Here is a 17,136-nt window from a genome sequence, read left to right as displayed (position 1 = left end):
TTGAGCATCTATTATTATTATTATTATTATTATTATTATTATTATTATTATTATTATTATTTGTATCCTGCCTCTCCCTGTATTGGATCAAGGCGGGTAACAATGAACATAAGAACAATAAAACCAACATAAGAACAATAATATTTTAGGCTAGGGTTGCCAGAATCTTGGGGCTTCTTCTTTGGTCCTCAAGGCAATGGGAGGAATCTCACTGCCTTGAAAAGTGTGCACATGGATTTCATAATTTGTTTCATTTGGTGATTTTTGTTTGAATGGCATACACTATGCAACTGTGCTTGATGCTTAATGTGTCATTTTATTATTATTATTATTAACCTTTATTTATGAAGCGCTGTAAATTTACACAGCGCTGTACATGCAATCTTTCTAGCCTAATGACATCATCAGGAGCTGCTCCCTATGACATCACAAGGGATCTCTGGATTTTGTCCTGAAATATCAGGGCCTATGGTAGTCCTGACCTAACAATGGTATTATCGGGTGTCCACAAATCCACTTATCAAGTGCAAGTGGTCCTGAGAGTCTGATAAACAATAAATTCGATAACAAATGGGTCTTCTCTTTGGAGTTACTCCCATCAGTGTAGAGCTTTGAAGTAAACAACAAGTATCAGAAAATTTTCCTCTATTCCTTATATTCTCTATTCAAAGTACAAACATGAAAAGCTGTTATTTCCAGCATTGTCAATTTCTGGGGAATTCCTTGGAATCTGGAGAATTTAATTAATTTCTTTCTGGGGATTTTGGTAAAACATTCTAGGGAATATCTTTGAGGCTTGTTGGCAACACTGGTTAGTACTTGCAGTTCAACAATATCTGGAAGGCCGTTGTTTCAAAAACAGTGGGGGCCATAATATGTAGTGCATTCCAGATATTCATCCAGTATTGCAAATGTGAATAGGAAGATGGTTAAAATGAAAGTGGCCACAATAAAAGTTTTCATGCTATCGAGAAATCCCACGGCTTTCAGTGTCTTTCTCAAGCCAAAGGAATGAAACCCTTATCAGGAACAGAAATTGGGAAAGTTAAGTTTTGTAGTACTCACAGAATCCCCCTAACAGTGTGGCCCATGGCCATTCTGAGAGCTGTAATCCAAAAAAACTTTCCCAACCTCTGCTCAGTTACAGCATCACAGACAAAAAGAAGGCTTCTGAGTAAATATGCAGACCAGGTAAAATGTATTGTCACATGTTTGCCAAGGGATGAAAGGTTTCTGTCTGTGTAACACCCCTTGCAGCTGCCCAATACTTGGCATGAAGAAAGGGGTGGGAGGTGGAAATAGAACATTTGCCTTGGCCAAATGACTCACATGACCCAGTTCATGTTAGACTTTGGATTTATTTAGCCTTGATAAAAGGGAGAGAATAATATTCCCTTTTTGAGGTTTTTCTTTAAAAATCAAGTGCTAGCATTCTTCTCTCTTGTCAGCAGATGTTACCATTAAGTATAAGTGTGTGTGAAAGAAAGAGAGAGATGCTGCTTATTAAACCTAAAGTATCTTCTACACATTCTTCTTACAAAACACATTCTTCTTAGAAAAATAGGGCAACTTTTTCCCAAGCAAGTTCCTTGCCACCAAGAGTATTAATGCCAGAATTTATGCAGCACCAAGGTTTAATATTAAACTTCTGGAATTTAGTCAGTGACTTAGATGATAATGATACTTATGAGTTATTGTTATTAAGTCAGCACGATAATGGCGCACTCGCAGCATCACAATGACGTCAGGACGGTGGACGCTAGGAGTCCATCATGTCAAAATGGCGGCACCTGTGTGTACAGGGCGCCACCATTTTGACGCCCTCATAATGTACTAGGGGTGAGGCACGTATGGGCGTTGCGCCCTCAGCCAACACCTAGCACGTGATGGGGGTGCTGCAAAGGCCCATCTAAATAGGACCATTGATATCCCACCATGCCTCCAGTTAGTTCAATGCAGCATACATGCCTCTCCTCCTCAACCCCACTTTATCCTCACAACAATCTTGTGAGGATAGTTGATGCTCAGAGTGGGACTGGTCTGAGATCACTCAGTGAGTGTCATGGAAGAGTGGACACTAGATCTCCCAGGTTCTAGTTCCTAACCACTACCATACTACTCCAGTAGAACTTCATTATGCAGTAGCAAATTATAGAAATTCTCTGTAACCTGATCATTGCCAGGGAGGTGTAGTGGCTGAACTGGTGAGCTAGTAACCCTCCACAGCATGTGGCTCACTATGTGACCTTGGGCTAGATAGCTGTCGGTCAGAACCAACTGGACATGATGTCATTTGCACAATTACTAATGGCATGGGTGGCTCTTTAAAAGTGCATTGCAAGTACATCTCAGATTTGGATCCTGATGTAAACACAACTCTTTGCTTTCCCTGCACTGCTGATCAAAATTGACCCCCGTTCATACACCTGTTTGCATGGAGGAAGGTTGTATTATGGGAGCTTCCTACATCCCCACAATCCAAATATTACAGGTTGATCCCAGTTGGAGCTGCAGTAGGGGCAAAGGGTTTAAGACTTTACCTCTTCCCCATCAAGATTCAGTCTGAATTGGACGGAGGACGCTAATATATGCAATTTATTCTTTAAAACCTATTCATTGTGTGAAAGGTGTTTGGTCTTCAGAGCAACCCACTTCATGGGATACTTCTGGAGTACCTTCCTTCAGTAGGATCCTTTGAGAGTGACTTTCTGAGCTGTAAGGAAGAAGGTTGGGAAAGAAATTTAAGGAAGAAATAGCCCATCTACTGTAATTGTAACTGGCCTGATTTTTGTTTCCACTAATAGCTGTCTCAATCAGTGATCATGCTGCTCTTTCCAAGTACTGTAAAGACCAGAAGATTGGACTTGTAGTGGTTGGTCCAGAAGTTCCTCTTGCTGCCGGTATGTCCAAAATATTTTCATATACTGTATGCATTTTTATTTATGCAGGTACTAGCCAGAAGTATTAGTAATTTATTAACTACTTAATTTTATATAAGTTTAAATCTTCCAGCAAATACTTATTATTGCTACATACCAAATGTTATGTGTCTCTCTGTGTGCATATACAATGAACTGTGTGCATTATAGCAATGGTTCTTGACCTTTAGTCTTCCAGATGTTTTAGAGTTCAACTTCTAGGGCTCTAACCAGCAATGGTCAGGGATTCTGAGCACTGAAGTTCCAACTATCTTAAAGACCAAATGTTGAGAAACATTGCTCTATAGAACATCTCTTTTATCAGAAGATAATAACAAATGTAGTATGATTAGTTTACAGGTACTTTTTGGGCCTTTCTGTTTTAATAACAGTTCAGAGATCTGGGCTGGCTTTGGTTTGCCCAGGATATGTTCCTTTTTCTTACAAAGTTCTTTGTCTTCCCCAGTTTGCCTTTGAAATGGTTGCTACAGATGATAGTCTAGAGACAGATGTGGTTGTTAATAGGGTGGATTTCTAGTTCTTTAACATTGCCTTGTTGCTACCATCACTGTAGATGTTCATCTTCTTTGTAAATTTCATCCCAGCCGGGTTAAGTCCCAAGATAGCAGAATGGGGGGAGCAGAACAAAAGATTGAAGCATGGAGGAGTACTGTTCAAAGTACCAGCAAGCCATAATCTTTTCCATGATAACTCCATTCAGTTACCCTTCTCCCTTGGTTTTCTGGTGTGTGTGTCCCCCCACCTTGGATTCATACAGCATTCTGTGATCACGAAACACACTCAGTCTTCATCTTCCAGTTTCTACATTTTCCCCTTCCTTTTACTTCTGAAAACATGTTAGATTCCCCCATGCAACTTTCCCTTTGCCTGGATTGTGCCATGGAATGCATAGTACTGAGATTGCCATTAATGTGTATTTTTAATACTCTGAGATTCTGAGAGTTGTTGTAACATTTCCAGGTTCCAGGTATGCTTAGACTATTTGGAGAGCCCATGTAACTTTGAAATACCTTTGTTGCTAGGAATTGTTGATGACCTGACAGCTGCTGGTGTGAGATGTTTTGGTCCTACAGCCAAGGCAGCTCAGCTAGAATCCAGTAAGAGCTTCTCCAAGGCATTCCTTGATCGTCATGATATCCCAACTGCAAGATGGAAAGCTTTCACTAATGCAAAAGAAGCTTGTACCTTTATTAACAGGTACCTCTTACCAGCATAGTATAATGGACAAAGGGAGGCATTGTTTGTTTGTTTGTTTGTTCGTTCCCTAGGTTTGAAAATGTACCCAGAGTGCTACTTTACTTACTTTCTTCTTTTTCTCCCCTCCAGTGCAACCTTCCCTGCTCTAGTTGTAAAGGCAAGTGGTTTGGCTGCTGGAAAAGGTGTGATTGTGGCCACTAACAAAGCAGAAGCATGCAAAGCTGTTCATGAAATAATGCAGGTGAGTTGGGAATGCAGAAATACTGTACTGTATTAGAAATAAAGTCAAAGTAAAGTCACCTTCACACTGGGTTTAAATGTATTTATTTTTAATTAAGTGTGATGCACATTACACCAACAACATTATTTTCAGAACATGGATACACCTGTTCAAAGTTACATTCTTGAATTCTGTTTGAAGCTGTATTCTTAATTCTCTGATGGCTTGTTGTGGTTGTTTTTGTTACATGTCTTCAAGTTGATTCTGACTTCTGGCAACTCTTTCATAGAATTTTCTGGGCCATATTTATTCAGAGCGAGTTTGCCATTGCCTTCTTCTAAAGCTAAGTGTGTGTGTGACTTGGCCAGGTTCACTCAATGAGTTTCCATGGTTGGATAGGAATTTGATCCTGGTTTCCTGTAGTCCCAGTCCAACACTCAAGCTGCTACACCACAGTGGCTCTCAAAGAATGGTTTCATTTTTAAGCTTTTCTTAGTTCTGCAGATCCAGTTTGTGTTTGCAGCTGTCCCTAAATTCAGATAGATACAATTAAGATGCCAGGTAAGGGATGGTGCATAATTTTGAAGTCAGACTCTTTCAAAAGTATTGCAGTACAACTTGTTATAATGCAGTTCTTTCTCCTAATAAATACACAGTGTTGGTTATCATTTTATCTCTTCTAAAACTGCATCCTTTGTAGAGGTGCAATTTAATGATTTATTAGTAGGAGGAATTTTTTTGCTCAATACCTTTACACCTAGAATGATTTTCTGAGAGGCTGAAGTTGCAATCCAGGATTCATTCACTAGAAATTAAATTATACGGACTGGACTGGGACTTGGTTCTGAGTAAACATCCTTAGCATTGCTTTGTAATTCACTGTTTGTACTTCTCTGTGAATGAGTCCTGTTGAGTGCAGGTAGGCTTTCTTTTGAGTTTACATGCAGATGACTGTATTGTTAATGATATATAGAAATATGGTTTAAATCAAGCTTTTTTATCCTAATCCTCTTTGAATATTTTAAACTAATATCTTTGAATATCTTAGACTATATCATTCTCAGCTAGCATGAGAATGATGGCAGTTGTAGTCCAGCACATCAAGTGAGTGGCAGATTACAGAAGGCTGCTGTTACAAGTGTCAGTTCTCTGCCTCAGAACAACAAATGGCTTCTTTCAGAATGGAGTGCCAATATGGAATTTGTCATGAATGAAAAATTATGAAAGCACTTCTGAAGTATGTTCATGGCTGATTTGGCCAACATTAGTTTTTGAGAACATAAATTCATTTGACCTAGAAAAGGAAATACAGTGGCCCCTTGCCTTACGTGGGGATCCATTCCAGACCCCGCCGCATAAGGCAAATTCCGCCTATGCTTGAGCCCCATTGAGAATAATGGGGCTCGTGCTTGTGGCATGCCACCATTCAGGAAATGGTGCAGGGCTTTCAGCATATGCTGAAAGCCGCATAAAAGGTGCCCGTGTCATTCGTGGGTGCCCTGTACTGTCTAATATTGGATTTCTGAAATAGGTGATAGAGAACCCATTTCAAGTAGCCCTGGTGGCGCAGTGGTTAAATGCCTGTACTGCAGCCATTCACTCAAAACCACAAGGTTGAGAGTTCAAGACTAGCAAAAGGGCCCAAGCTCGATTCAGGCTTGCATCCTTCTGAAGTCGCTAAAATGAGTACCCAGACTGTTGGGGGCAAATTAGCTTACTTGCTAATTAGCTTACTAGTTGTTCACCGCTATGATCTTTGGAATAGCGGTATATAAATAAAAACAAAAAAAAGTATTTGTTCTGTCTCCCCTACCCCATGAGAAGAGACAGAGTCCATATATTGGATTAGTGTTATAAATTGCAAGCCTTCCACTTGAATAAATATTTGCATATACTTTTAATGCAGGATAAAACTTTTGGAGCAGCTGGAGAAACTGTTGTGGTTGAGGAACTACTTGAAGGAGAAGAGGTTTCTGTAAGTACATAACATATTATCGATAGAATATGTAGTTGGTCCATGAATGAATGGAAGAAGTTTCCTTTCATAGAAGGGGAGCTGCTTAACTCTTGTTCTATTTATAATGACACATTCCATTGACAGAGCAACTGTGCTGGATCTGACCACATGTCTATAACATAATGCACTGAAGAGAGCCAGCTGAAGTTAATCATTTTTATGACTCATTTATTTCAGTGGAATAATTAAGCTGGTGCTTTACTCCTCCCCACTGAAAATGAGTATTAAATATGCTTATGAGACTTAAATGTGCTTTCAAATGGGCTTCCTGTTGGAGAATCCTGAATATTCATCTCTTTTGTTGATCATCTTTGGACAGCCAATAGAATGAAGGCCATTTCCCATTGGATCAATTACTGTACATTAAGACACTACAGTATTTAAGTACATTTCATTGATTCTGTGTATCTAGTCTCATTGAGGCTAGCAGCTGGATTTAGGCTATAGCGTTTATACTTATTCTTGTAAAATAAATTTCAGGTTGTTATTGTGTTGTTGTTGCTTTTTATTTTATTTTAGGACTTAATTATTGGTAAATGTTCAACTTTCTAGTAGAAATGCCATGAACAAAGTATTAGAAATGATGTTGATATTTTGTGTCACTTCTGTAGCTTTTAAAGTAATTTGCATAAGAAATATCTGCTCTGGTTCCAAGTATTTGGTTAGATACTTGGATGTTAGTATCTAACATAATGTTATATACTTCCTAATGGGATGTTCAGTATCTTTTGTACATGAGGCTGTTTCTTGTTATGAGCAGGATACTATTAACCATCAGTCTTACAAACCTGGAAGGCAAGGTATTTTCTGTTGATACTAATGGAACTTTTCATTATTCATCTTATTCTGTTACAGTGCTTGTGCTTTACAGATGGTGTCACTGTTGCCTCCATGCCACCTGCCCAGGATCACAAGCGGCTAATGGATGGAGATCAGGGCCCAAACACAGGTGGCATGGGTGCGTATTGCCCAGCACCTCAGGTAAGATGCCTTGTCCTGCTATGTTTCTTTGTTAAAGCTTATTCCTAGAGAGCACCATTTGTGAGACTGGTTTGGGAAGCAGGAAGAAATGCTTACAACCTGCAGATACTGAATTACATATGTGAACATACAGAATGTGTAGCTGCCTTACGTCTCATTTAAGGGGAGAAAAGTGTTTATCTGTCAGTCAGTCAGTGCCACAAACGAGGAAGCTGACTGATACTGTCAGATCATACCATTCCAAAGGTACTCAACGTTATCTGAATTTGAAAGTTAAACAAGGTTGGACCTGGTTAGTTGTTGCATGGAGGATCACCAGATTGGGCTAAAAAAGAGTCCTGCTTGAAACACTGAAAGCTGGTGCCAGTCATGTTGACAGTGCAGGACTAGGTGAAACAAAGGTCTGACTCAGTGTAAGAAAGCTTCTGATGTTTCTATGGTCCAGAGCTTGTTACTCTTTTGGATTACACTGGCCAGGCTGGCTGGGGGGTTCTTTCAGTCCAAAACAGTAATGTTCCCAGCTTTTTTTTTTTTTTTTTTTTTTGGCAGCCCTCTTAACTGAGTACTTTTAAAAGCTGGAGATACTTGGAGATGAACCTGTGACTGCATTATGTGTTCTGCTACTGAACCATGATTCCTACCTAAGTAGTTTATTTCCATAATATTGCCTAGGAGTTCTTGGAAATGATTCAAAATAGGAATGCATTTGGGTCACATGTGCATATTTGCATGCTTACAAGTTCTACTTTTTGTAACATTTTCTTAGCTATCCAAGGATCTGCTTCTGAACATCAGAAATTCTATTCTCCAGAAAACAATTGATGGCATGAGAAATGAAGGCATTCCTTACATAGGTAAGTGTACCCTTGTATATGTACAGCACACCTAACATTTCTAGGTGCCATACAATAATCTGAGAAGAAAACAGTCCCTCCTTACAAGCTCACAGGCTAATAGTTGCAATATAAAAGGAGAATGCAAAAAAGCCATTTAGGAAGTAATCCCCATTGAAGTTACATAAATGTCACATGGATGCTACCAAAAGCAGTTGATGCCAGGCAGGTTAATAGAATGGGCTGTGTTACCCTACTGTCCCTCTGGTGCAGCCAGATGAACCTTGTCATAGTATCCTTCTTCGTCCCCTGGTGCCTTTGTCTCCTGGTGCCTTGTTTAATGGTTTCATGAGTATTTAGCTATTGTAGCTGCTGTGCCACCAACTCTAGTAATTGCAGACAGCTGGCCCAGGCTGGTTCCTCAAGTGTCAGGCATTTATATTGTCTGACTTGTTGTTCTGTCATGGTATAGAATGTGTGTGCCAAACATTTGCATAGGCTTAGCTGTGCAAATCTTCTTTCTGTATGAGAAGAGGGGAAAGCACACATTCCCTTCTGTCTGGGACTTAGGTGGGGGAGTTACAGTCTAACACATTTGGAAGGAAGTATGATGATCTAGGTGAAAACATGAACAGAAACCACAGAGCCAGCATGGGGGAGTGGTTTGAGCATTGGACTACAACTCTGGAGACTAGGGTTCGATTCCCTGCTTGGCCATGAAACCCCTTGGTGACCTTGGGCAAGTCACATGCTCTCAGTCTCAGGTGAAGGCAATGGCAAACCACCTCTGAACAAATCTTGCCCAGAAAACCCCATGATACCCTAGGGTTGTCATAAATCGGAAACAACTTGAAGGCACACAACAACAGCCAGTTTTAAGCTGTTCTGATCAGCTGTCCTCAAGGACAGCAAAGACAATAGATCCAACCAGCCTAACTTATTCTTTCTGTCCCTATTTATTATTGCTTTGCATCAACTTCATATTTTTTTAAAGTACTGAGCATAACTTTCCACCTCAAATATGTCTGTGTTATGGGAGACGAACAGTAAATTACTGATACCCTAAAAATTGCAAACACAATTAATTGTGAATGAAGTTCTACATATCCCTTTCATAGCTGTCTCTGCATGGTGGAAACAAAAGTCATAATTGACCATTAAGGCAACTTTATTTTTCAATACATCTATAATGCATGTTTTACCAGCTGCATGTGTTCTCAATATGTTATGCTTTTCCAATTAGGTGTGCTGTATGCTGGGCTAATGCTTACCAAAGAGGGACCCAAAGTCTTAGAGTTCAACTGTAGATTTGGTGACCCTGAATGTCAGGTGAGAGACACTAATGGTGCAAATCTTGGACATGTTTGCTCAGAAGTAAGTCCCACTATGTTTCTTGGGACCTTCTCAGAAATACTTTTAAAAATTCCATCTTGGCCAAGTTATCACAGTATTCAAAACGTTTTCTGCTACATAATAGTTTAAGAGAGTAGTCTGATACATCTGGGACCATTAACTTGAGATGGCTGCCAAATTCTGAACATTGTCAGCTAAGCAATTTTTTTCATAGATAATCACAGGTATATTTGATTTATTTTTATTTTTTATACACAGAATGTTACCATTAGTCAGATGCTTTTTTAAAGTCTCTTGTAATTTCTGTGTTTAATTAGTTGTTAATATCCAAGTTTTATTATCTATTTTTATGAAATGGCACCTGTCAGCTTTACTCTTCACTCTTGCCTATGCAGGTAATTCTACCATTACTGAAGAGTGACCTTTATGAAGTTGTACAGGCAACCATTGATAGAAAGTTAGCTTCCTGCATGCCTGTTTGGTTTGAACACTGTTCCGCTGTGACTGTGGTGATGGCTAGTGAAGGCTATCCAGGAAACTACCCTAAGGGTTTGGAAATAACAGGTAGGAAATGGATACATAAAACATAAATATATAGTATATCATATGTTTCTTCATTCATATGATTGACCAGAGGCTATGTGATGCTTTTGGAGCTTGGCTTGTTCAAATAACCTAGGCATAATTCAAACCAATGTGGAGGAAGGTCACTTTTGTTTCCTGGAGTGATAGCTTTCATTTCACATCATAATACTAAGAGGGGGGCATCTATGTTTTTGCAAGAGGAAATTAAATTGGTTATTATAATAGAGATTGTGTTACCTTAATGTGATAAAAATTCCATTTGCATAGTGTGTAATGCACATGGGTCTTTGCAGAAGATGTGATTTCACAGATATTTCTTATAAAATAATGAATTAATAATAAGCTTTTAATTGTTTGATTTAGTGCCTTTTTTGTTTTGTTAAAGTATTTCCTAGTTATACTATACATGTATAGCAAATCCTTTTAAGTAATTGTTTTTGTTTTGTTTTTACCTCTGCCCCATTGCCTTTATAGGATTTTCCCAGGCTAAAGAGCTAGGCTTGGTGGTGTTCCATGCAGGCACAGCCTTGAAAGATGGCAACGTTGTGACCAGTGGAGGCAGAGTCCTCACCGTGACAGCTATCAAAAAAGACCTTATGTCTGCACTCAAGGAAGCCAACAGAGGAGTAGAAGTAATTCGGTTCAAAGGCGCCATTTATAGAAAGGATATTGGTTATCGAGCAATAGGTTTCCTTAACCAAACCAGGTATCTATCAGAAGGCAAAGCTGAAAACTGATATTGAAGAAATGATGTTAATTTTAAAACCAAATATCATCACTCATGGAAATCATTACATAGTCATTGCATCACTTTGATATCTATATATGATTTAATATCACCATATAACTATTCTTATTTGATATGTCTGTGCAGCATCTTAACAACAGAATTCACAGGTTAAACACACAGATTTTGCTGAAGACTTCTAAAACAATGATGAGGATAGATTTCATCTTGTTTTTCTGTTGGTATTTATGTCACAGTGTGAACCATGTGGAATACCATCATAATCTTATTTTTTAAAGCTCTCACTCTAAGAAATTGTTGGCAAAGGGCATTGTTTTAGTTGTCATTTAAATTAAAACACTACTGCATAAAGCAGGGCTTACCAGTTTATGCTTTGTCAGTTTTAGAGTTTGTCTTCAGATAGTCTTTCACTGGCGATATGTGCATTTTTAGCACTCTCTCTCTATCTCTGTCTCTCTCTCTCACTCACAGAGAGAGAGAGAGAGAGGTCAGAATTGCATGGCCCTCAGGATCTTGGATTTGAGCTCTTGGATTTGCAGTTCAACAACATCTGGAAGGTCACCCAATGCCCACCCCCACTCTGAAATATGAACCCATATATCTCTGATGTTACACTGATTAGGGGAGATTAGTATCTACCAGTACAGGCACTTGTATCACACAGACACCTTCTAAGAACAGTAAATAGTGGGAAGACATTTATATCAGTACAACTGTGTCTATTATTAACACAGCTGCACTAGCAAAATTAAACCAGATGTTTCTGTTAGTGTGAGAACTGGAACCAGTTGAGCTCCTGTTTTTGGTAGATATGTTTTGATCTAAATGAACTTATTTTTAACAGTGCCACCACATTTGAACCATTAAAGTACTGCTACCTTCTGATAACATAGCTTTATGCAATGTATAAGCATATATTTCATTGAATACACATGACATCAGGTATTAGTATCTCTAACATTTGTCTTGTATACATACAATAAAATTATTAAAAATGACATAGTATGTAGTTTTATGTTTTCTGAATGTTTAGCATTTGATAATTATCTGGTAAACAATGACATTTATATGATATGCTTTATCTAGTAAATCAAAATTTATTTTCAAGTGCATGGATTACAAATATATCTGCTTTAAATATACATATGGACAAAATACAATGTTTCTGAGAAACTGACTTTTGGTTATGTAATGGGGTTTAGTCTTCCTTCACCTCTGCATGCCACAGCCTCCTTTCTAGATATTGTGTCAAGGGGCTACAAGCTTTCTCAAGTAGATTTTTCTGGGGGAAGCTGCAGAAGAGGCAGAGGGATCACCCCTTCCCATCTCCATGACAAATGCTGTTCCATCTGTGGGTAAAGTTAACAGGAAATACTATATAAGTGGACCCTTTCTGCGGAGCTTAGAAACCTAAACAGTTATAGTGATTTTGAGTTTATAACTGGATATTCAGTTGTCTGGGATGTGAATTGATCTTCTTAGACATACATTGGTTAAGATGAAGCGTTTGTGATACTGTATTGAAGCTAATAGGTAGATATAAATAGGACCTGCAAGTTAAAGCAATACTGATTCAGTAATACCTTATCGTGACAGACAGATTTTAGTGGCTGTAGAATAGTGACATAAGTGACCTTTCCTATCAAGGCCTTACATTCAAAGCCATTTATCCAGGGCATGGTCAAGTATTTGCTTCCAGGGCTCAGCTAATAGCTAGAAGAATTGCTTTAAAAAAAACCCTCAAACAAACCCAATCACGTACTTCAAATCTTGGTTTTAGGCTGTCCCATCCGATAATGCTCTACAGGACAATTGATCTCAAATGAAATAGTAGCTTTAATACTTAGATAATAGTAGTTAAAACATTTACACTGAGCACACTGTGTAACACATAGTAGCTTTAATACAGAGCTGTGGATGGTCATTTGGATGGGCTAGGTACCACTTTCAGCTAAAGCACCATATGCCACAGGGCACAGGGATCATAAGTACACAGCACAGAACTACTGACCTCTGAAATCAGAACACATCAGAATTCTGCCTGTCAGAACACACCCTTAATTTGCTGAAAAGCCAATCTCACCATTTTTATTATTTATTTTTATTTAATGGGATTTATATGCCACATTTCTCCCAAACTGGGATTCAGTTATGCTTGCTACAGGCACATAAAGAAGCTCAGCAAAAAGAAATAATTTTTAGTTATAGGTAATACTAAGATCCCAATTAATTCTTCACAGCCTTATTTTGGCACTGAAAAAGTACTGATGCAGCTGGATCATTTGTGTAAGTAAATTGATAACAGGCTTTTCTGCCTTTTTAGTGGTCTGACTTACAAAGAAAGTGGTGTAGATATTGCAGCTGGTAACACCTTGGTTCAGAAAATTAAGCCTTTAGCGGCAGCAACATCAAGACCAGGTAAGCTTGTGCATTTAACTGAAGTGCTTGTAGGATTAATCCATGAGCAACTGAGATATTCCTCAGATGAAATGGTTAATTTGTCCATCTTCAAGGTGCCACAAGACTCCTTGTTTGTTTTGCTGCAGTGGACTAACATAGCTACACACCATAAGTTGTGTTAGAGTTTTATATAATTCAAGATGATGCATTCAGATGGGCCACAGAGTTCTTACTAGTGGGATTGTGCTACAAATAAGAAGTGCCTGCACGCACTGAGTAACAGTTATTACTTTTAAGCAACAAGTGCCCTAGAAGCCTGTGTGCCCCCAAGGCACTCCTGAAAGCCATGCCACTGATATTAAGCAGCCCCAAAAATTCAGTGGCAGCCCATTTAAACAATTATATTTGTTTTATCCTAAGACAGAAATCCTTAACCCATTTGTTAGACATTATATTATAAAGCAGTGCCTCTCAGGCACTCTGATGTAGGAGACTGGAATATTTTTCTCTGATGTGCCAGGGACCAGTGCCACATTTTGCCCACTGGCTACAACAGTTTCTTCCCTGGAAATATGTGGACTGGCAGCCAGTGACTTTCAGATTAGCACTGATCCATGTACCACCACTTCGAGGAGCACTGTCAAGAGTAAGGATAGCTAGTGAAGCAGCCACATCAAATGGCAAATACTGCAGGGTGGGAACTGGCAGCAAGATGTTGGTGGACAGAGCTGTATATGCTCTGGCATTGTATACACTCCATATCTTCAGATGCAATGAAGATCCTGGTTCATTACTATGACCAAATTAAGATGCAACTCTTAGTCTGGTCACTTTCTACAAATATCATACAGGTAGAGGGACACCATCTTATTCTCTTTCTCAGCCAGCGAAATGTCTTGGGCCAGCCATTGTAGAATTATGTTGCAGTTGGCATCTAAACTTCAGAATTAATACATAGTGGGAAGAATTTAATTCCTTTATATGCCCAGTGTGACCTGTTTTGTGTGAGGTCACTTCAAAAACTGAAGAAGGGGAGAAACTGCTGTATGAGAGGATTGATCAATAATTCTGTTGTAACTCCCCAAATCCTCCATTATGTTAAGTTTTTAGTGAACAAATCTTTTTTTCCACTAATTGGTAGGCTGTAATGCTGAGCTTGGAGGGTTTGCTGGCCTCTTTGATCTGAAGGAAGCTGGATATAAAGATCCAATTTTGGTATCTGGAACTGATGGTGTTGGGACAAAGCTCAAGGTAATGAGGAGGGCAAGTGGTGGTGGTGGTGGGAGTAGGTTTTAGTATGACAACAGCATTTTGCTTGGTAACTAAATGTTCAATTCCATACTAGATTTATAATGGGTAATGGGAATGGACCACAGCTTAGTGGCAGAGGATAAAGAAGGTCTTAGGTTCAGCATGCCTAGTTATAATAGACCTAGCAACTGCAGCAGGTCTGGGGACCAATCTTTTGATCATGAAAGCCTCCATACATAAATGTCTTTCCCCCTCCCCCCAAAAAGTGCCAAAACAGAAAAAAGCAAACTTGGGAATAGCCAGAAATCCACCCCTGGTTTTTGAACAATTTGCAATTTCTAAAATGTTAAATAGTGTAAGGCTTGTGCTCTATTTAAAAGATGAATTGCCACAAGAGAGAACCGTGGGAAAAATAAAGGATTATCAGCTGCAAGTGGAAGAACATATTCCAGGCACCAGGTCTACTCGCTGACAAATAACAGAAAAGTTAAGAAAAGTGTAACTTTTTCAGTTATCAGAGGCCTTTCACACAACATCATTATAGTGCTATGATTCCTATTTTAACTTGCATAGCTACTTCCATTGGAATCCTTAGATATGGAGTTTGGGGAAAGTACAGACTGAACACCCTTAATCCAGAAATCTGAAACCCAAAAACCTCCAAAACCCAAAACCTTTTGCTGCCAGCCAGCAAGGCAGGAGCTCCAGTGCTCTTGCTTGTTCATCTCTCAGATATGCAGTCTCTCTCCAATCTTGCATCTCATACAGAGGACAAGTAATGAAAAAATAAGATGTGAGTCTGGAGAGAGACATGAGGCCAGAAAGAGACAAATGAGCAGGACCACTGCAGCAGCCACCTCAAAGCTGGAAGTGGATGGCTGGTGGCAAAAAGACACAAGGCTAGGGAGAGACTGAGGATTCATGAACTGTGGGAAGCCTAGTGCTCAGTGCAAGCCCATGCCTCCTGCCATTTGACAGATCCTTGTGTGTCTCCATCCTTGCAAATACATTACAGGTACGTACTGTGCTATTTGTGTATTCCAAAATCAAAAAAAATTCCAATTCCAAAATGCTTCTGGGCCCAAGCATTTCGGATAAGCAATACTCAACTTATATTTATAATTTTCAGCTAGAGAACTCTAATACATTGCCATACTATAAGCTCCAGATTCCATAGGATCTTGCTATAGCAGTTACAATGGAACCAACATTGTTATTCTGTAGTGTAAAATGGCCCCAGGTCTATCTATATTGGTAGATAGTAACTAATTCCCAGTATATTTTGTGGAAATGTCCACCATCCCTGTCACTTTGTCAAGTCTCATCAAGTCAAGTGAGAAACTAGTTCCTTTCCATGAAACTACTTCCTTAACCCTTGCAATTAGAGTGACCTATCTACATTTCATTGTAGTTAAAAAGGAAGCCTTGCAATTACTGTACATAACTGATGGCAAGCTCTTCAGAGTACTTCTCTTCTACTGCTCACAGATTGCCCAGATCTGCAACAAGCATGACACGATTGGGCAGGACTTGGTTGCCATGTGCGTCAATGATATCCTGGCTCAAGGAGCAGAACCCCTCTTCTTCCTTGACTATTTTGCCTGTGGAAAGCTGGATGTTGGGATGGCTCAAGCAATCATAGCTGGAATAGCAGAAGCTTGTAAACTGGCAGGATGTGCTCTCCTTGGTAAGGGTGATTGTGCTCTTTCTCTTTTATGAGAAAGTTATCCTGCTTCCAGCTAGTTGGAGGAAAATGTGTTGTGTCTCAACCTGGCTGAGACTGAGGATGAATTCAGCATAGACTGTCACAGTGCATACTCTGTTCTGAGCAGTGGTGGCTGGCATCTTCCATGTCAGTGGGATGGTGAATCATTCCAGGATTTAGCCCAAACTTCATCAGATGAGTTATCGAAGGTGCTGAACTCTGTCCTTCCCACTCTCAGTTTAGCACCTTGGATAGTTCCTTTAAGGCTGAAACTGAGGCCCGAGACAGATGGGCCAAAAGGGACGTGGCAGCGGTGATACTAGAGTTCCAGACAGAACAGCAACTGCACAGTCTGGAACTCTAGTATGTAATGGCAGTGGCTTGATGGCTTCGGCCTGTCCACAGGCCGCCGCCATTTTGACATAATGGACACATATTGTCCGCACATCACGGAGTGTCTGTCGCGTCACAAGTGCACCATTGGCGAAGTCATGATGTAACCCAGGCGCCGGTAAAAGAACCCGGAAAAAACAGGTTCTTTTAACTCCAGAGGGATGTTGCTCAGTCTAGCGGTTGCGACGCCCCTCTGGAGTTAAAATGGGCGCCTGCAAACCGTCGTTTTCGGGCAGTCTGTATGGACCTGAATTTGCCCCCTAACTGCTGTCATAGCGGACAGCTGCCACTAGTCTGAGTAGGAGGGAGGAATGGTAAAAAAGAGATTGAACAGTCTGGATGGTTTCTTGTCCTTCCCTTATAACATGCTAGTGTTCTACATGTTTATGTGGGTAAAGGCATTCAGACACATAGCCTGGATTTTGGACAATTTCCATCAAAAATCTTCATTGCTACAGTCTAATGAGAAATGCCTTGCGGGATTTTATACGCTACAAAATGCAAAGCTTGGAAA

The 17,136-nt window shown here is 39.7% G+C and overlaps 1 protein-coding gene across 2 annotated transcripts in view; it reads left to right on the top strand.

The window, feature by feature from the left end:
• LOC121925252 (trifunctional purine biosynthetic protein adenosine-3-like) overlaps window positions 1–17,136 on the top strand; it is a 38,259-nt gene that overhangs the window by 11,228 nt on the left and 9,895 nt on the right. For both annotated transcript variants that reach the window (XM_042457148.1, XM_042457149.1), the window contains 12 exons: window positions 2,805–2,900; window positions 3,962–4,136; window positions 4,266–4,377; window positions 6,263–6,331; window positions 7,229–7,354; window positions 8,121–8,208; window positions 9,431–9,516; window positions 9,936–10,104; window positions 10,600–10,831; window positions 13,197–13,291; window positions 14,415–14,524; window positions 16,013–16,211. In XM_042457148.1, coding sequence (XP_042313082.1) covers window positions 2,805–2,900; window positions 3,962–4,136; window positions 4,266–4,377; window positions 6,263–6,331; window positions 7,229–7,354; window positions 8,121–8,208; window positions 9,431–9,516; window positions 9,936–10,104; window positions 10,600–10,831; window positions 13,197–13,291; window positions 14,415–14,524; window positions 16,013–16,211 — 1,557 coding nt within the window. The remainder of the gene's footprint in view (window positions 1–2,804; window positions 2,901–3,961; window positions 4,137–4,265; window positions 4,378–6,262; window positions 6,332–7,228; window positions 7,355–8,120; window positions 8,209–9,430; window positions 9,517–9,935; window positions 10,105–10,599; window positions 10,832–13,196; window positions 13,292–14,414; window positions 14,525–16,012; window positions 16,212–17,136) is intronic.

Source organism: Sceloporus undulatus, chromosome 3 (genome assembly GCF_019175285.1).
Source record: "Sceloporus undulatus isolate JIND9_A2432 ecotype Alabama chromosome 3, SceUnd_v1.1, whole genome shotgun sequence".
In the NCBI taxonomy this organism is placed as follows: domain Eukaryota; kingdom Metazoa; phylum Chordata; class Lepidosauria; order Squamata; family Phrynosomatidae; genus Sceloporus; species Sceloporus undulatus.
This window is presented reverse-complemented; position numbering and strand designations above follow the sequence as displayed.